Genomic DNA, 20,616 nt, shown 5'->3' on the forward strand with positions numbered 1-20,616 from the left:
CACAGCTACAGGGGGCAAATCAACTGGGTGCAAATCAACTTGGGTGCACAACTACAGGTACTTGGGGCAAATCTGGGGGCATAACTTTGGCCATGCCCCTCCCCTATGAAGCCACGCCCCTACCTTTTGACGCGCGCCCCCCTGCTGGTACTATACTCCAGTATGGATCTTCCCCTCTGCCTTGCCCAACTGTTGGAAAAACTGCGACCACCAGGACACAGTTGTACCAGGCCCGACACTCTGAGGGGCCCCAGCTACTGAGAAGACTGCAGAGACCTGTCCAAGTTCTGCCAGCTGAAGAGGGGCTGGGAGTCTATCAGCCATTGCATGAAGGGACAGGGAGCCCAGCGGCCATAGAAATGTTTTTTTTTTTTTTATTGGCACTGCAGTGTGACATCACGAAGAGGAAAATCAGAACACGGAGAAAGCAATTGGGGCTGGATCCAAAGAGGGTGCACTGCTGGAATGACAAAGGGGATGAGGCTGGAGCCGGAGAGGGGGATAGGGCTAGAGCCAGGGAGAGGATAGAGCTGGATTCGGAGATGAGGGGGATGAGGCTGGAGCCGGAGAGGGGGATAGGTCTAGATCCAGAGAGAGGATAGAGCTGGATTCGGAGATGAGGGGGATGAGGCTGGAGCGGGGGATGGAGCTGGACCCAGAGAGGGAGATAAGGCTGGAAGCAGAGAGGTATAGGTCTAGAGTCAGAGCCCTTCTCTGGGGCTGGAGCTGGGGTTGATGTTGGAGCTGGAGAGGGGGCTAGGGCTGGAGGCGGAGAGAGAGGTAGGGATGGAGCCTGAGATGGAGATGAGGCTGGAGCTGGAGAGGGGGATAAGGCTAGAGTCAGAGGGAGAAATGAGGCTGGAGTTGGAAAGATGGAGATGGGAATCAGGCTGGAGCCAAAGAGAGGGAGAATGGAGGGTGGCCGATGACTAGCCTGTACCTACTGGGGAGGGATGGGGGCCCCAAAAACATGTATAGCGAGCCCAAAGAGTTCTGTTGGCGGACCTGCCTGTTCTGCCATTACCCCCCCCCCCCCATCCCCTTTCCTTGTATTAGTGTAGGTATCCCTGTTACCTATGTTTAAATCACTACCGTATTATTTCCTGCTTGTTTTTTCCTGTTCTCTACTCATTTTATCTCTTTCTTGTGAACACTCACAAAAAAAAAGTTAGAAAAAGAGGCAAAATACCACTTATTTTCTATAAATAGCTACTAAGTATTGTCATGATGTTAATATTTCATGAAATGAAACCATCATCTCTACTGCCAATGTAATACCTGTCAATAGAGGATTTTCTGTATGCAGCAACATCAGGACAGATAAGGAAGCTCCCCAGGCTCACATGCATGCACACACAAACCAAGGACACAAGACACTCCATGTCATTTACAGGAAAAACCTTACTTTATTTTGCAGAGTATAAATACTGTACAGAGCATGTGTTTATAACTTGGCTGTTTGCTTCTGAAGATATTTGTATATATGCAATTTTTCAGGCAGATTGCTAAAGTGCCATTTTATGAAAATCATTTTTTGTAACGAGGTGGTTTATCAACCATACTTGGCCCTAAAAATCATCCCAGGAATATTTGTGTCAGTCATTAGAAGTTACAGAAACATTAATTGTTCCTATTAATGGTTGCTAAAAACAACTTGGTCATTGCCAGGCAATCTGCACAGACCAGTACTTATTTGTGTGAATGTTAATATGATTTTATATATATATATATATATCTATTTGTTACCCCTCCTCCCCCTCCCAATAGTTTTGTGGGGTCTGCCCCTTGGAACCTGTGCCCTGTACTGTGTTGCGCATGGTCCCTAGTACACTGGTGAGTAGGAGCCCCTGCTGCTGGTCCCAATTAGCAGTGGATCGTAGAGGGTATCCTCTGGTCTTATTGTCAATTTACTTCAACAGGTCCATTTTAATGTCACTTATATACATTATTCAAAGATACCATTTAAAGTAGATTTTTTTTTGTTATTATTCACATATTCTTTCTTAAATATACTCTTAATCAGAAATCATTGATAAGTGATGTACTACAGTAGGGTGGACGGGATGCAGTTACATTTCCAGCAGTCAGGATACCGACGCTGGAATCCCGACTGCTAACAATGCCACCTACCGGAATCCCGGCTCACAGGGGCTATTCCCACTCGTGGGTGTCCACGACACCCATAGAGCAGGGATAGAACCTGTGGCGAGTGCAGCGATCCACCGAGCCAGCAGAGTGGCGATCGCAGCGTGCCCGCAAGGTTACTCTCTGTGCTTGCCCTGCTGCCGGGATACTGACGGCCGGAATGCCGCCGTCTGTATACTGACGACCGGCATCCCGACCGTCAGTAATTTATACTGATCCCGGGTGGGTTTCACCTTGATTTTTATTTTTCTGTTATGAGAGAGTGTATTCACCGCACAGACTACTGAAAATAATGTGCTATATTCATTATATTTTTGCATTTTTATTAGAATCAATAAGGAGATTTATCCTACTTAACGCTGAATAATATACACAAAATAACTGAAGTACTTCTACTTAGCTTAGTATGTCCATCATGCTGTATGTCACTCCTATGCGTCATGTTACCATGGGCCTGGGTCAGAGGTGGACGCAGTTGCATTCGCAGCAGATCTGCAATAATATGCTAATGATGCAGCCGCCGTTATTTGTATAGAGATGCCCACCAGCGGTGTCTGTGATTGACTGCTTGTGTATAAAGACTCACATTGGACCTCTAGAGATGCTCAGAATATCTAATGCAGTTTTAGCCGCCAGAGCATTTACAACAGCGTACAATGATGAAGTCGCAGGCTGAGACTCTGCACCCCACCACCACAGTTACTTCCCACAAATGCTGACTGTCAAACTGTGTCCAATTTTACACTGCGCCCAGCAGAAAAAGACCATTGGGATGCATGCGCAGTACAATAATAATCGCTCAACTGTATAAACATCGGCATTGCAAACACAATGTTGGTAAAGTCAGTTGGATGTCTGTTTTTTCCTATCTAATAGACAAGAGAAAACAGACACCCAACCGACTTTTCAGATATTTGAATTCCCCCCTTTGTGTCCACCTCTGAATCAGGCCCCATGTGAGACTCACTTCACAATCTCCGATTTTGAACTGATGTTCCGTGGAATACCATTCTGCGCTGTTTTTATCTATCTGCACTTTCTATAATGAATAGAGCTGGGTAATGGCTAATACTGCACTGTGGTGTGGTTGGGGTAGGACTGTAGACACTTTAGGCAAATTCTGCTGGCTAAAAATAAGGAACATGGTAAACCGTTATCTCAACTCTATTTTCGGCCATTTGGAAAGCTGGTTTGCAGGGAGAGATCATCTTCCCCGCAGGAAACTCAGTGTGTTTTGAATACTTTACATATCAACATTACCAAACTTATATTTGTAATGTTACTTAATGTCGTTTTTAAAAATGTTTTTGTAATAATGTAGCTAATATTTTATCTGTAGATTATCCTTAACGTTAATGGTTCTCAGTTCAATGTTTGAGTTATTGTGGCAGTAATAATGATGATTTCAAATGTCATTAATCACTGGTGATTGCATAGCTTACTTTTGTATCATATTGGGTTGTAATATACGCCAAGCATATATTAGCAATGCACTCCATATATAATTTTATCATGTACAGATGTAGTTTATTTTCTTATGCAACATTTATGGCTTAGTCTACTAATATTTTTCTGACATTTAATTTATCACATAATTGTGATATGTGTCTTTATATAGTATATAATATATACAGTAAATGTACATACCTAGCTGGTCACATGATTAAGAGTGCAATGGCTGTAAGTTGATGACATAATTACATGCATAGAGGGTGGCATGGCTTGGTAAATGCAGATTCAAATTGGCAGTTGTAGAAAATTAGATGGTTCACAACATTGTGAGAAGAGCTTCTGGAAGGTCCTACAGGTCAGTAGTTTGCAGATCATCAGGGTCACAATTACCCAGACTGTCCATTAGGAGCCTGTTAGATTGAGAATAGTGAGAGTCGTGAGAATAGAGAATTTGTCCATTTTTAGGTTAAAATAGTAACTGTGTGCTTGCTTTAGGCTCCACAGCCCTTAAACTTTCTTTGGGAGCACTGCCAACTTTATAATAAACCAGTCTACTAGCACTGACTCCAGAGTGTCTCCATTAGCTTACAGTAGATCTCCGCTCCAGACTGACCCAGAAACACTGGCTTCTAGTAAAGAGCTGTTCCATAACAGCTCCTCTCTGGTGCTCCTGCTAATTTTGACAAGCTCCAATGTGTTCAGAAAAGTAACATAGCTTAGGTTTAGGCGGAGATTCAACTCATCACGAGGTCCTGAAGGAGCCTTGCATGATGTGCTGCTGTACACACTTCCATCTATTACAGTACAGAAAATGGCTTGAGTGTCCTGTGTCCTGATTTTTACCAGGGTTATTCCCAGGACCAACCCAGGACGCCTGCGATCTGAAGCCATGACCCTGGTCATGCCTAAAAGTTGATTGTCGGGGACAGTAGTGCTTGGAGAAGACATCATCTTCACGGGTCCACTGTGAGAAAAGAGACCTGGGCCACTGAAGGACCCATGTCTGGTGTGAACGGTGATGACCCAGGTCAGTCACCCATATGTGAAAGGTGTAAGTACTGAAACCCCAGTTTTAACCCGTGTTCAGTGTCTGGGGTCCGAGCTGGGTTTTTATATCTGCAAGGAGTATTAGTGTCCATTTTAACCCTCCAGAAGTGACGCCAAATTTTGTGATAGAAACCCTAACACTGGGTTTCTCATACTGAGCAGACAAAAGGAAGGGCTGTTGCAGCAATTGTGACTAGCACATCGTTATACTTTATCTGTCAACAGACAGTAAATGACACGATACAAAGCTACTCAAAAGTTTATCGCTCCTTCTCCGAAATTCGACCAGATATAACAACAATCCGAATGGCTGGGACTCACAGACCCAGCGTCAGCAGTGAAGGGTTAAGTTATTGTAATGGACTTGTCCAACCAATGGGAAAGATTCAGATGTGTACGCGTCGCAAACCCGTTGGTTTATGTACAAATCTGTTGGCGGGGGAATTGTGCATATGCAGGACCTGTTCTGAATGGGTCCTACGTGATCACTCGCGGTACCCCCAATCCGCTGCTTTATTGACATGCTGCAGCGTTTGAGGGGTGGAGCAGTGTTGGCGATCGGACCCATTCTACAAAATGAGGCGTCACCCCTATTTTGTAGGCATGCTGAGCCCAGGCTTTGTGTCATCAGATGCAAACTACCTAGACTTGGCAGAGAAGTTCTGCAGCCATCCTGAGTAAACCTCAGCTTAAACAGATGGCCAAGGGGTGCGACCATCACGAGTGATGGTTGCGATGGTGATCCAATGCTGCGTCTTTGGACACAGCACTTGGAACACAGATGCTAGCAGGAGAAATCTTTTTCCTGCAGACGACTCCTGCAATCTTAGAATGAGTTGTAGGGGCTGTGCAATACCCTACATACCAGAATCTAGCCCATTGTTGGATATAAATATCGATATAACTTTACATATTTGTTTAACACTTTTTAGCGAACAAAAGAGGAGCAGCTACTGAAGCCGAGCTCCTGCCCTAACCTTGTGAGCCCTATTTTATTGTGATTGCAGCTCTACACTTGTATGCCAGCTCTGGCTTTTAAAGGGACTCTATTTTACAATTTAGCTACTATAAATACTAATATCAATGATCTTGTAAAACTACTTCACCTTGTGATATGACGGCGATAGTAAGTCTAATAGCAGAGCTTGCTTTCATCAGGGGTATCCTTTTACTCTTAATGAAGTATGATAATCCTTCCACAATACAACAGTTTGGGAGCATGGCCTAACAGGACCAGATAGATGTTGCATACAGTAACTGGCCACCACCTAATGTATCATTGTGGGAGTGACCAGGGGCAGATGTGTCAGAAAGTGAACTAGTGGAGTGTTTCACATTCCAAACAATCGGTTTCTACCTATCATTTTATAGAATGTAATATAGGATAAATGCTAGCTACAAGCCGATTGGTTGCTATAGGCAACTTCTCATCTCTTTAGAAGGTTTGATACATTTCCCCTCCCAGTTATACAAGGTCCAGAAATAGATGACAGACATAACTGCCTGGTGAAGTCTGCACGGAGAGATAAAATAATCTAAAAAAATAAAATAAAAAATATTGAGCTTTAAACATGTTATTGTTATGTCTGTGTGTATTTTGGTAATACTGTGTTTGGTGTTTGTCGCGTTACCTCTTTATTGGCGTTCTCCCTTTCGTGATTTCTTTATTGGTTGTTTACATCCACGGAACGCTCCTGTGTCTCTCAACTGTTGCCCACGGTACTGAGCTGGGCTTGCGCATGTGGCATCCGGGCGAGAGCGGCTACTATCCATCCACCTACATCCAAATAAACAGTGTTAGGAATGGATCATGGAAAGTTTGGGATGCATAATGTAGGTGTATCTGGAACAGGCTCACCTTCTTAGAGCTGCCAGTTGGCAGTTACAGTGCCATGGGTTATTTGCCAGTGACAGATTTTGTAGGGTGGAGAATGGGGCGTTGGCAGGAAGTTGGCTTAGCTTGTTTCCTTCAATATTGAGTGTCTTTAGGGTTGTGACTCCAACAAAAGCTTTTTCTGAAAACTAAACCAAAAATGTGTGGGTTTGGCTACTGCTTAGGGAACAAACATTCCACCTATTCCTTGCTTATTTTCAGTGTCCACATCCTTCTCTACAGCCTTCTCACCCACGCCTTGCTCTCCCCACCTTCCTTTACCCTCAGTAATAATATCACTGGAAATTTCCACCTCTCATTGTGAGTTGCCCAAGTGGTCTCAGACAGACTCCTTGATAAAATAGGAAATAATTATACACAACCTGTCCACCTGGGGTTTCCCTAGCATAGCATGCTTTGGTATTATGCCATTACCTCTGAGAGCTGCTGTATATGCACCAATCATTATTTTATTTTTTTTGCTAGTTTAAAATGAGCAATGCAGGTGCCCCTCCTCTTAGCCTCATGAATCACAGACAGGGACTGCTTTGTGAACCACCGAGAAACTGCTGCTTATGAGACATCATGTCAATATACAGACTGTTCTTGAGAGGAAAAAAATTGCCCTTCCTTTCCTGACCAGGATGAAGGAGAGTTTATAGTTTGAAAGGTCAAAATTAACTCTTTCATTGCTATAAAGCCCATCTCACACAAACTATATTGTACTTAACAAAATATATGCAGGATGGTCCCATTATGCTATTCCACAGAACTAAATTACACTTTAATTTTGTCTGCAAGAGAAGCAACCACAAAACAGCTTGTGTGATAGTGCATATTTTGTCAAATCACGCTGTCTTGTAGCAATGAGGACACCTAACAGTTAATAAAATATCCTCCCCCTTGCTAATGGCTCACCTTCTCCAGACCCATTTTCTCCATGGACAACGATTCCATGTATCTGCCAAAGGACTGGAAGGCAAAATCAGGAATGACTTTAATAGGGTTTCGGGATATCTTGAAGTCCTCCACTACCCTCAGCTTACTGATGGTGGCCAGTGGATAAGAGCTCAGTTGGTTTCCATCTATGTGGAAGATGGCCAGGTTTTCTACTTCATCCAAGGATCCTGGCTGCAGTGAAGTGATTTCATTTTCAGACAGGTACAGCCAGCGCAGGTCCTTAGCACCAGCGAAGGTTCCTGCTTTTAGTTCACGCACCTTGTTATTGTTCAACTGAAAGATGAAAAGGTTGAAGAGAGGCGACAACAGTCCCTTGGGTAGCTCAACAATTTTGTTGTGATCCATGTACAAATAAGTGAGCTCAGTCAGTTCATCAAAGGCACCGGAACCTATCACACTGATATCATTGTGGGATAGATAGAGATAGACCAGCTTCTTAAGACCTCGAAATGCCCCACTTGAAACCTCTCGGATTTGGCAGTGCTGCAGGTGCAGAGACACCAAACCCTTTATTTCTTTAAATGAATTGGGAGCCAGCACGGGAAAGTTATTTTTCTGCAGATTGAGCAGGCGAGTTTGTTCTGCTACCTTGGGAATCTTAGTTAAACCTGCACTGTAACAAATCACGTGCTGCAGGTCTCCTCCATGACAGTGACAATTTGTGGGACATGCCTGCAGAATGGGGCATGCAACAGCTAGTATGCAGAGTATGAGGAAAAAACTGAGGTGTTCCATTGCAAGCACAGAGCACTGGCAGTGTGAGCGAGACCTTCACACACACCTATTTATATCATATTAAATAGAAAAAAAAGCTGAGAACAGCCAAACAGTGATGTGGAGGAGGCAGATTTTGGGAGGTGAGTGTGAAGTTAACCCACTATGAGTCAGAATGTGAAACTTATGTATCCAAAGGTACTGAACTGAGAAAGTACCCGTTAGAAGCAGATATTTTCAAAGAGAATAAAGTGTTTCAATAATTTTATACTGGTAATATCCTGCTATTTCTTCTGGATAACTTATTATATATCTGCTGCAGTGTTGTGCACAGGGCCGGCTCTACCATTAAGCAGCTTTAGGCAGCTGCCTAGGGTGCCGGGATCTGGGGAAGGGGGGTGGGGACGCGCCAATGAGTCTGCCTATCACAAAATTAAGGAACATCCTTGTACTTAATGCAAGTGGTGTCTGTGGACCTTATAAGTCACTCTTTCATCTGAAGGGCTGGGAAGTGAGTATTGGTGGTGGTTGGGGTCAGTAGGCTGTGGGCTTGCCTAGGGTGCAGAGAAACCTTTCACCGGCTCTGGTTGTGCACTCATCTGTTTGGAATTGTTACCCACAAAGTGATCACCTCAAGTTTCTAGGTCCTGCAGAACAAGTAATCACATATAGGGATATCAAATATTCACCTATTTGTCACCAATATACACACACATTATCAGCTAATATAGATTTCCATTGTAGGTCACACAAGATAGTGTATCTTACTCCAACAAGAGGTTAAAAGATTAGAACCTTGGTCTCCATCTTGAATGTTTTTAAACTTTGGTCAAACCACAAATATTACGATAACACTTTCTATACACCCTAGTCAGAGATCAAAGACAGTCAGTTCTTGTGTTACCTGGATCTCTATTCCAAGAGGTAAGTAATTATCATGCAGACACACAGGCATTCATTTATAGGTAGAAGTATGCTGGAGTTTCTTTGCAAAAGATACAGATTTTGGAGCTAATTCAGGTTGGATCGCAAATCGTGATCCAACCGGAATTATTGCGATCACCCCGGGGTCGCATGTGCCCGCACTGCAGAAAAGGCAATTCCCATTTGATTTTTAAAATGAGGTGTGGTAACCTGTAGAGAGATTGAGTTGGATGTTGAAGCGTTTACACAGGGACTTCAAGAACTTCCATACACACTGTATGCCTTTGCCAAAGACGAGCATGCAGGCAAAACATCATTATAATGAAAAGTGTACCCAATGTAGGAGCAGAAGGTGAGCCTGATAAATGAGCCTCTTTTAAGAACGGATCAGTTACTTTCCAAATGGTATAGAAACTGTTGCTTGGGGGTGGAGTAGTACAGGAATAAAATCTGCCAAGTTATGGTTCAACACTTGTTTGGACATAGGCAAAGGAAGCAATGGTCTGAGAGGAGCTTGCCAATTTAATTTGAGCTGAGCAGAGTGCAACATACTTGTTTACATTAAGGCCACCAATAATTTCTAGAAATCAGGTCTTGGGTCAGACCATCACAAGGTATGTGCTTCAGTAATCATTTTGCACATAAATTCAATGGAAAATTCCTCCAAGAAGAAAGGGTGATGTGAGTGGTCAATGTAGCAACTGTTTGAAACCACTATAAGTTGGTTTTCAGAAGAGGTCTTGAGTGTTTTCAGTCACAGTGTAATGAATTAATTCTCCTTCGGGTGCAATGCTGGTGTTCGTCCACCAGGTGTTGCTTTTGAAAACCACCATTGCGCATGTGTGAAGTCTCCATTGTAAAGTCAAACGATGCTTGTAGTTTAAGAACTACTTTTTTAGATTATCTCTACAGTATGCGAACACAGAAAAAGATTGGCTCAGCGTCTCTGACGCACACAAAGAAAAGCACAGTTCAGAGTTCTACACAGGTCTCTAATAGAAAATAAAATCATTACAATCAGCGATAGACTTGGTACACACAGCACCATAAAAATGTTTAAAAAATTACAATGAGCAACATCACTATGTCACTGCAGGTGTCCGTCACCTGTCTCCATAGTTCTCTTGGCATAGCGGTATTGCCGATGGTTACCATGCCTGTGTACTGCTTAGTAAATTACAGCATAAGCCATTCATTTACATACAGTAGTGTACCAGCCGTATTGTGTTTGTCATTTACTAAGCAGTATACCCAGTCACAAGTCTCACAGGGTGGGATTAGTGGTATGGGAGGCCTCCTATTAAAGCACTGGGGAAGCCTGGGAAGAAGTACAGTAAACTCGGCCTAATAAAGAGAACACTCTCGTAATTTGAGAGTGACCTACATTCAAAACAAGACAAAAAATTAACTTCCCAGTTACGGATGGCTGTAACTCTTGTTATCTGTATAATTAAATGTCTAACTTTAAACAAGCATTTGCATATATTCTGGTAGACATTATGTATAAATTTAGCTGAGGATGGATGACATTTCTGGCTCTCCCAAGAATATATGCCATGTCTGAGCTTGGAAGATATTAGCTCTATTGAGGGCTTCCTGAAGAACCTATGGGGGTAGTTCAGACCTGATCGCTAGGCTGTGTTTTCTCACAGCCTGCGATCAGGTCCGAACTGCGCATGCACCTGTCTCCCTCACTCTCCAAATCCGGAGTGAAAATGGCGTCGTCGCGCGGCTGTTTATATGGAATCCAAAACCCGCAAGAAACTGACAGCAGGATGATGACGTTTTGCCTCGTTCTGGTTTTCGAGTCTGGCGGGAAGTCCCGAGCCAGACTCGGATTATGGCTCGGAACGTGAAGTTCGGGGGTGTTCGGTTCTCTGAGAACCGAACCTGCTCATCTCTACTCTAAATCCACTCTGGTTCCACCTTACATACTGTACCATCTCTTACTATGGTGCAAGTACATTTAAATTCTTAGTGGTACGGTACCTAACCATCTTCCCTTTTCATGTGCACGCCAACACCATCTATTAAAGGTGCATTGCCTTAATTCAAAGCACACTTTTGTTATCATTCTTAGGGCCTGATCCAGAGGTACATACAGTGCCAACGATTCTTTTGCCTATGCACATGTGCTAAAAAGACTAGGAAACCCTTACTGTACATGTGCGAACCGTGTGATGGCATATATATATATATATATATATATATATATATAATATTATAAATATACTATATGCTGCGCTATTTAAGATACTGTTAAATTAATATATATTTATTTATACAATCATAGTTTCACACAGGCATCATGCTTGGCAACGTTTCAGATCCGTATATTGTGGTTGCACTTTCGTTAGGTGCTGCACCTATCCGCAAGTATTATTCATTGACTGTGGGGGCACCGGGCGTGCACTATACATACGGGGAGAGCCGGACTTATTGTGTACTATATTTATTGATACACATATATAAATATAATATGTATATCCCTCCTTCCTCCCCCACACACACCACAGTCTGTGTCTCCCTCTCTCCTTTTTTCCACACACCCCACAGTTTGTCTCTCCCCAATGACTCCATGCTGCATTCTCAGCTCCCCCACCCCATCGCAAAGCCCAGTATTCCTTCACCAAGCCACCCTTACCCCGAGGAGAGACCCCCTGCGCTGCACTTCCTAGTATCCAGACCCAAACACTGCACAGCAGGAACCATGCGGCCCTCACACCCCACCAGAAGAGGCTGATGTGGTGCACAGGAATCCGGCAACAAAGCTGGACCCGGAAGAGCGGGCACACCCTCGCGCCGCACAGTCACTGTGTATTAGTGGCTTCTGTCACTCTGAGGTTGCGTCCACACCACCTACAGCTCACTGCCCTATTTGGACAAGATGGCTCACATCACTGCCGGGTACTAAGCGGCGTATCCTTGGGGCCCGGGAAACAGGTATCCCCTTTGATCCCCCCTATCACCAGCCCTGGTGATTAATCACAGCCACACATGAGTTGCATGCACCTATGGATCAGGCCATTTGTATCCAGATTGTCCTAATTTTCACTAAACATTTCATTGGACATACACACTTTCTTCTGTTTTTCATCCTTCGCTACACTACCTCTTCCTCTACTGGGCTCTAGCTGCAGTGGTCAGTTCGTACACCCCCAGTGGTTTGAACATTTATAATTATTCCATTTCATTCACCAGAGACAAGTCTGCTTATCCAACACTCAGTGCGGCATGGGCGGAAACTTTATGCGAGAGCGTAGTGCATACCCATGGGCAAGCTTATCGTGGCAAACAAGTGTCATTTGCCCTGATTAGCCTTTAAGCTGAGAAAGGACACATCTGTTTGTCCTTTTGACATGTCTTTTTACAATGTTTCATAGTTTGAAATGTAAAAAGAGTGAAAGGGTGACAGGGAAAGGGTGAGAGTCAGTGGGTGACAGAGGGCCTAAGCAGTCTGAATCCTTTTGTGGAGTGCACACGCGCAGCAGCTGCACTGCACATGCGCACCCCGGTAGCCCAGGGAGATGCTAAAAGCATCTCAGGGCTACTATCTCTCCCTGTCACCCACTGACGTTTCTGTTACCCACTGACTCTCGCCCTCTACCCGTCACCCTTTGTCTCCTGCCATCCTCTCTCTGGGGGTAATTCAGATATGATCGTAGATGTGCTAAATTTAGCACATCTTTGATCATTTACTCAGACATGCGGGGCGGACTAGCCCTGTGCTGGGCGTCTCCCCGCATGTCTGAGTAAATGATCGTAGATGTGCTAAATTTAACACATCTACCATCAGATCTGAATTACCCCCAGAGAGAGGATGGCAGGAGACAAAGGGTGACGGGTAGAGTACGAGAGTCAGTGGGTAACAGAAACGTCAGTGGGTGACAGGGAGAGAGTAACTACAGGGAGAGATAGTGTGCAGAGTGAAGCTAGGGAGAGGCAGTGGGCAACAGTAAGAGGCGGAAGGTGACAATGAGAGGTAGAGGGTGACAAACAGAGGGTGAAAAAAGAGAATGACGGGGAGAGTGTGAGAGTCAGTGGGTGACAGGAGATCGAGGTGATGGGGAAAGGGTGAGAATCAGTGAGTGACAGGGAGAAGTGATGGGGAAAGGGTGAGAATCAGTGGGTGACAGAGAGAGAGGTGATGCGGAGAGGGGTAGGTGACGGAGAGGGTGACAGGAAAGAGGTGATGGGGAGAGGGTTGGATGACAGGGAGAGGGTGATAGGAGAGAGAGGTGATGGGGAGGGGAAGTGACAGGGAGAGAGTGACGAGAGGGAGGTGACGGGGAGAGGATGAGAGTGAGTGGGTGACAGGAGAGAGAGGCAGCGGGTGGCAGGCAGTGGAAAAATAAGAATTTACTTACCGATAATTGTATTTCTCATAGTCCGTAGTGGATGCTGGGGACTCCGAAAGGACCATGGGGAATAGCGGCTCCGCAGGAGACTGGGCACAAAAGTAAAAAGCTTTAGGACTACCTGGTGTGCACTGGCTCCTCCCCCTATGACCCTCCTCCAAGCCTCAGTTAGGATACTGTGCCCGGACGAGCGTACACAATAAGGAAGGATTTTGAATCCCGGGTAAGACTCATACCAGCCACACCAATCACACCGTACAACTTGTGATTTGAACCCAGTTAACAGCATGATAACAGAGGAGCCTCTGAAAAGATGGCTCACAACAATAATAACCCGATTTTTGTAACAATAACTATGTACAAGTATTGCAGACAATCCGCACTTGGGATGGGCGCCCAGCATCCACTACGGACTATGAGAAATAGAATTATCGGTAAGTAAATTCTTATTTTCTCTAACGTCCTAGTGGATGCTGGGGACTCCGAAAGGACCATGGGGATTATACCAAAGCTCCCAAACGGGCGGGAGAGTGCGGATGACTCTGCAGCACCGAATGAGAGAACTCCAGGTCCTCCTCAGCCAGGGTATCAAATTTGTAGAATTTTGCAAACGTATTTGCCCCTGACCAAGTAGCTGCTCGGCAAAGTTGTAAAGCCGAGACCCCTCGGGCAGCCGCCCAAGATGAGCCCACTTTCCGTGTGGAATGGGCTTTTACAGATTTTGGCTGTGGCAGGCCTGCCACAGAATGTGCAAGCTGAATTGTACTACAAATCCAACGAGCAATCGTCTGCTTAGAAGCAGGAGCACCCAGCTTGTTGGGTGCATACAGGATAAACAGCGAGTCAGATTTTCTGACTCCAGCCGTCCTGGAAACATATATTTTCAGGGCCCTGACTACGTCCAGCAACTTGGAATCCTCCAAGTCCCTAGTAGCCGCAGGCACCACAATAGGCTGGTTTAAGTGAAATGCTGAAACCACCTTCGGGAGAAATTGAGGACGAGTCCTCAATTCTGCCCTGTCCGTATGAAAAATTAGGTAAGGGCTTTTATAGGATAAAGCCGCCAATTCTGATACACGCCTGGCTGAAGCCAGGGCTAACAGCATTACCACTTTCCATGTGAGATATTTTAAGTCCACAGTGGTGAGTGGTTCAAACCAATGTGATTTTAGGAATCCCAAAACTACATTGAGATCCCAAGGTGCCACTGGAGGCACAAAAGGAGGCTGTATATGCAGTACCCCCTTGACAAACGTCTGAACTTCAGGAACTGAAGCTAGTTCTTTTTGGAAGAATATTGACAGGGCCGAAATTTGAACCTTAATGGACCCTAATTTGAGGCCCATAGACAGTCCTGTTTGCAGGAAATGCAGGAATCGACCCAGTTGAAATTCCTCTGTAGGGGCCTTCCTGTCCTCACACCACGCAACATATTTACGCCAAATACGGTGATAATGTTGCACAGTTACATCCTTCCTGGCTTTGATCAGGGTAGGGATGACTTCATCTGGAATGCCTTTTTCCTTCAGAATCCGGCGTTCAACCGCCATGCCGTCAAACGCAGCCGCGGTAAGTCTTGGAACAGACATGGTCCCTGCTGGAGCAGGTCCTTTCTTAGAGGTAGAGGCCACGGGTCTTCCGTGAGCATCTCTTGAATTTCCGGGTACCAAGTCCTTCTTGGCCAATCCGGAGCCACGAGTATAGTCTTTACACCTCTCCTTCTTATGATTCTCAGTACCTTGGGTATGAGAGGCAGAGGAGGGAACACATATACTGACTGGTACACCCACGGTGTTACCAGAGCGTCCACAGCTATTGCCTGAGGGTCCCTTGACCTGGCGCAATATCTGTCCAGTTTTTTGTTGAGGCGGGACGCCATCATGTCCACCTTTGGTTTTTCCCAACGGTTCACAATCATGTGGAAGACTTCTGGGTGAAGTCCCCACTCCCCCGGGTGAAGATCGTGGCTGCTGAGGAAGTCTGCTTCCCAGTTGTCTACTCCCGGAATGAACACTGCTGACAGTGCTATCACATGATTTTCCGCCCAGCGAAGAATCCTTGCAACTTCCGTCATTGCCCTCCTGCTTCTTGTGCCGCCCTGTCTGTTTACGTGGGCGACTGCCGTGATGTTGTCCGACTGGATCAACACCGGCTGACCCTGAAGCAGAGGCCTTGCCTGACTTAGGGCATTGTAAATGGCCCTTAGTTCCAGGATATTTATGTGAAGTGACGTTTCCATGCTTGACCACAAGCCCTGGAAATTTTTTCCCTGTGTGACTGCTCCCCAGCCTCTCAGGCTGGCATCCGTGGTCACCAGGACCCAATCCTGAATGCCGAATCTGCGGCCCTCTAGGAGATGAGCACTCTGTAACCACCACAGGAGAGACACCCTTGTCCTTGGAGACAGGGTTATCCGCTGATGCATTTGAAGATGCGATCCGGACCATTTGTCCAGCAGATCCCACTGAAAAGTTCTTGCGTGGAATCTGCCGAATGGAATCGCTTCGTAAGAAGCCACCATCTTTCCCAGGACCCTTGTGCATTGATGCACTGACACTTGGCCTGGTCTTAGGAGGTTCCTGACTAGGTCGGATAACTCCCTGGCTTTCTCCTCCGGGAGAAACACCTTTTTCTGTACTGTGTCCAGAATCATCCCTAGGAACAGCAGACGTGTCGTCGGAATCAGCTGCGATTTTGGAATATTTAGAATCCATCCGTGCTGTCGTAGTACTACTTGAGATAGTGCTACTCCGACCTCTAACTGTTCTCTGGACCTTGCCCTTATCAGGAGATCGTCCAAGTAAGGGATAATTAAGACGCCTTTTCTTCGAAGAAGAATCATCATTTCGGCCATTACCTTGGTAAAGACCCGGGGTGCCGTGGACAATCCAAACGGCAGCGTCTGAAACTGATAGTGACAGTTCTGTACCACAAACCTGAGGTACCCTTGGTGAGAAGGGCAAATTGGGACATGGAGGTAAGCATCATTGATGTCCAGAGACACCATATAGTCCCCTTCTTCCAGGTTCGCTATCACTGCTCTGAGTGACTCCATCTTGAACTTGAACCTTTTTATGTAAGTGTTCAAGGATTTCAGATTTAAAATGGGTCTCACCGAGCCGTCCGGCTTCGGTACCACAAACAGCTTGGAATAATACCCCTTTCCCTGTTGTAGGAGGGGTACCTTGATTATCACCTGCTGGGAATACAGCTTGTGAATGGCTTCCAATACCGCCTCCCTGTCGGGGGGAGACGTTGGTAAAGCAGACTTCAGGAACCGGCGAGGGGGAGACGTCTCGAATTCCAATTTGTACCCCTGAGATACTACCTGCAGGATCCAGGGGTCCACTTGCGAGTGAGCCCACTGCGCGCTGAAATTCTTGAGACGGGCCCCCACCGTGCCTGAGTCCGCTTGTAAGGCCCAGCGTCATGCTGAGGACTTGGCAGAAGCGGGGGAGGGCTTCTGTTCGTGGGAAGAGGCTGTCTGCTGCAGTCTTTTTCCCCTTCCTCTGCCCCGGGGCAGATATGAGTGGCCTTTTGCCCGCTTGCCCTTATGGGGACGAAAGGACTGAGCCTGAAAAGACGGTATCTTTTTCTGCTGAGAGGTGACCTGGGGTAAAAAGGTGGATTTCCCAGCCGTTGCCGTGGCCACCAGGTCCGATAGACCGACCCCAAATAACTCCTCCCCTTTATACGGCAATACTTCCATATGCCGTTTGGAATCCGCATCACCTGACCACTGTCGCGTCCATAACCCTCTTCTGGCAGAAATGGACATCGCACTTACTCTTGATGCCAGAGTGCAAATATCCCCCTGTGCATCTCGCATATATAGAAATGCATCCTTTAAATGCTCTATAGTCAATAATATATTGTCCCTGTCCAGGGTATCAATATTTTCAGTCAGGGAATCCGACCAAGCCACCCCAGCACTGCACATCCAGGCTGAGGCGATTGCTGGTCGCAGTATAATACCAGTATGTGTGTATATACTTTTTAGGATATTTTCCAGCTTCCTATCAGCTGGTTCCTTGAGGGCGGCCGTATCAGGAGACGGTAACGCCACTTGTTTTGATAAGCGTGTGAGCGCCTTATCTACCCTAGGGGGTGTTTCCCAACGTGCCCTAACCTCTGGCGGGAAAGGGTATAATGCCAATAATTTTTTAGAAATTAGCAGTTTTTTATCGGGGGAAACCCACGCTTCATCACACACCTCATTTAATTCATCTGATTCAGGAAAAACTACGGGTAGTTTTTTCACACCCCACATAATACCCTTTTTTGTGGTACTTGTAGTATCAGAAATGTTCAAAACCTCCTTCATTGCCGTGATCATGTAACGTGTGGCCCTACTGGAAAATACGTTTGTTTCCTCACCGTCGACACTGGAGTCAGTGTCCGTGTCAGTGTCTGTATCGACCTGAGGTAACGGGCGTTTTATAGCCCCTGACGGTGTTTGAGACGCCTGTACAGGTATTAACTGATTTGCCGGCTGTCTCATGTCGTCAACGGTCTTTTGTAAAGTGCTGACACTATCACGTAATTCTTTCCATAAGACCATCCAGTCAGGTGTCGACTCCCTAGGGGGTGACATCACTAACACAGGCAATTGCTCCGCCTCTACACCATTTTCCTCCTCATACATGTCGACACAACGTACCGACACACCGCACACACACAGGGAATGCTCTGATAGAGGACAGGACCCCACTAGCCCTTTGGGGAGACAGAGGGAGAGTTTGCCAGCACACACCAGAGCGCTATATATATATATATATATATAGGGATAACCTTATATAAGTGTTTTTCCCTGATATAGCTGCTGTATATATTTATCTGCCAAATTAGTGCCCCCCCTCTCTTGTTTTACCCTGTTTCTGTAGTGCAGGACTGCAGGGGAGAGTCAGGGAGCCTTCCTCCAACGGAGCTGTGAGGAAAAAATGGCGCCAGTGTGCTGAGGAGATAGGCTCCGCCCCCTTCTCGGCGGCCTTTCTCCCGCTTTTTTATTGAAAAATTGGCAGGGGTTAAATGCATCCATATAGCCCAGGAGCTATATGTGATGTATTTTTTGCCAAAAAAGGTATTTTTATTGCGTCTCAGGGCGCCCCCCCCAGCGCCCTGCACCCTCAGTGACCGGAGTGTGAAGTGTGCTGAGAGCAATGGCGCACAGCTGCGGTGCTATGCGCTACCTTATTGAAGACAGGACGTCTTCTGCCGCCGATTTTCCGGACCTCTTCAGTCTTCTGGCTCTGTAAGGGGGCCGGCGGCGCGGCTCTGGGACCCATCCATGGCTGGGCCTGTGATCGTCCCTCTGGAGCTAATGTCCAGTAGCCTAAGAAGCCCAATCCACTCTGCACGCAGGTGAGTTCGCTTCTTCTCCCCTTAGTCCCTCGGTGCAGTGAGCCTGTTGCCAGCAGGTCTCACTGAAAATAAAAAACCTACTTTAAACTTTTACTCTAAGCAGCTCAGGAGAGCCCCTTAGTATGCACCCTTCTCGTTCGGGCACAAAAATCTAACTGAGGCTTGGAGGAGGGTCATAGGGGGAGGAGCCAGTGCACACCAGGTAGTCCTAAAGCTTTTTACTTTTGTGCCCAGTCTCCTGCGGAGCCGCTATTCCCCATGGTCCTTTCGGAGTCCCCAGCATCCACTAGGACGTTAGAGAAAACTGCATTAAACATAAAAAATAAAAGGAACATAACAAGTCCAGACTTACAGTCCCATGGAGAGAAAACACTTCCTCCTTGGACTGCCTGTCTGGCTGTGATTAGCAGGGAGTGCTTCCTATGGGAAGTCACTGCCACTGCTAGGCAGTCCCTGCGGCTGGCAGATTTTACTGGGGGTATGCAGCCCTGCAGTCCATAAGTAAAATCTGTCACTCCTAGTAACCTTTACCCAACATATGGCGGTATCCTATTACCCACGGTCATTGATAGCGGGTAATTGTGTCTCCGGGGGACTATTCAATTAGCCCTGATAAGCCTGTGCGAGACATGGCTTATAAGGGATTTCTTTCATCTTCCCCCCGCCCCCAATGACTAATTAAGCAATTAATCCCCCTTACCCACAGCTACCCTGCAGCACACTCCCCGCACACACTACACTACTGCCACTACCCAGCACACCTGATATGTCACTTTATCCACCCCCCACCCCAGCACACACTAATATTCCACTTTATCCTCCCCACCCCAGCACACAGTAACATACCAGGTTATACCACTCCCCACCCCAGCACACAGTAACATACCAGTATATACCCCACCGCCACACAGTAACATACTAGTTTATATCCACCCCAGCACACAGTAACATACCAGTATATACCCCACTGCCACACAGTAACATACTAGTTTATGCCTACCCCAGCACACAGTAACATACCAGTATATACCCCACCGCCACACAGTAAAATACTAGTTTATACCCACCCCAGCACACTAACGTACCAGTACATACCCCACCGCCACACAGTAACATACTAGTTTATACCCACCCCAGCACACAGTAACATACCGGGTTATACCACTCCCCACCCCAGCACACAGTAACATACCAGTATATACCCCACCGCCACACAGTAACATACTAGTTTATACCCACCCCAGCACACAGTAACATACCAGTATATACCCCACTGCCACACAGTAACATACTAGTTTATACCCACCCCAGCACACGGTAACGTACCAGTATATACCCCACCGCCACACAGTAACATACTAGTTTATATTTATTCCCACCCCAGCACACTGTAACATACCAGGTTATACCACTCCCCACCCCAGCACACAGTAACATACCAGTATATACCACCCCCCAACACACAGTAACATACCAGTATATACCCCACCCCAGCACACAGTAACATACTAGTTTATGCCTACCCCAGCACATCGTAACATACCAGTATATACCCCACCGCCACACGGTAACATACTAGTTTATACCCACCCCAGCACACAGTAACGTACCAGTATATACCCCACCGCCACACAGTAACATACTAGTTTATACCCACCCCAGCACACAGTAACATACCAGGTTATACCACTCCCCACCCCAGCACACAGTAACATACCAGTATATACCCCACCGCCACACAGTAACATACTAGTTTATACCCACCCCAGCACATCGTAACAT

The 20,616-nt window shown here is 46.2% G+C and overlaps 2 protein-coding genes across 2 annotated transcripts in view; one reads left to right on the forward strand and one right to left on the reverse strand.

Annotated features, from left to right (window-relative positions):
• The window catches only part of ACSF2 (acyl-CoA synthetase family member 2), a 286,408-nt gene that overhangs the window by 201,573 nt on the left and 64,219 nt on the right, over nt 1-20,616 (forward strand). The window lies entirely within an intron of this gene.
• On the reverse strand, nt 1,387-8,245 carry CHAD (chondroadherin). Its single transcript, XM_063960698.1, has 4 exons — nt 7,436-8,245; nt 6,503-6,666; nt 6,276-6,421; nt 1,387-4,007 (listed from the first exon to the last, which is right to left on the reverse strand). Exons 1-3 carry the CDS (start codon nt 8,210-8,212, stop codon nt 6,280-6,282), a joined length of 1,083 nt encoding a protein of 360 aa, XP_063816768.1. The 5' UTR covers nt 8,213-8,245; the 3' UTR covers nt 1,387-4,007; nt 6,276-6,279.

Source organism: Pseudophryne corroboree, chromosome 3 (assembly GCF_028390025.1).
Source record: "Pseudophryne corroboree isolate aPseCor3 chromosome 3, aPseCor3.hap2, whole genome shotgun sequence".
Classification (NCBI taxonomy): domain Eukaryota; kingdom Metazoa; phylum Chordata; class Amphibia; order Anura; family Myobatrachidae; genus Pseudophryne; species Pseudophryne corroboree.

Coding starts and splice junctions, on each gene's coding strand:
- CHAD (XM_063960698.1), bottom strand. CDS start 8,212: ATGGAACACCTCAGTTTTTTCCTCATACTCTGCATACTAGCTGTTGCA. Junction 6,667..7,435: donor AGAAAATGGGTCTGGAGAAG/GTGAGCCATTAG, acceptor TTTTTGGTTTAG/TTTTCAGAAAAAGCTTTTGT. Junction 6,422..6,502: donor CAACTGGCAGCTCTAAGAAG/GTGAGCCTGTTC, acceptor ATTTGGATGTAG/GTGGATGGATAGTAGCCGCT.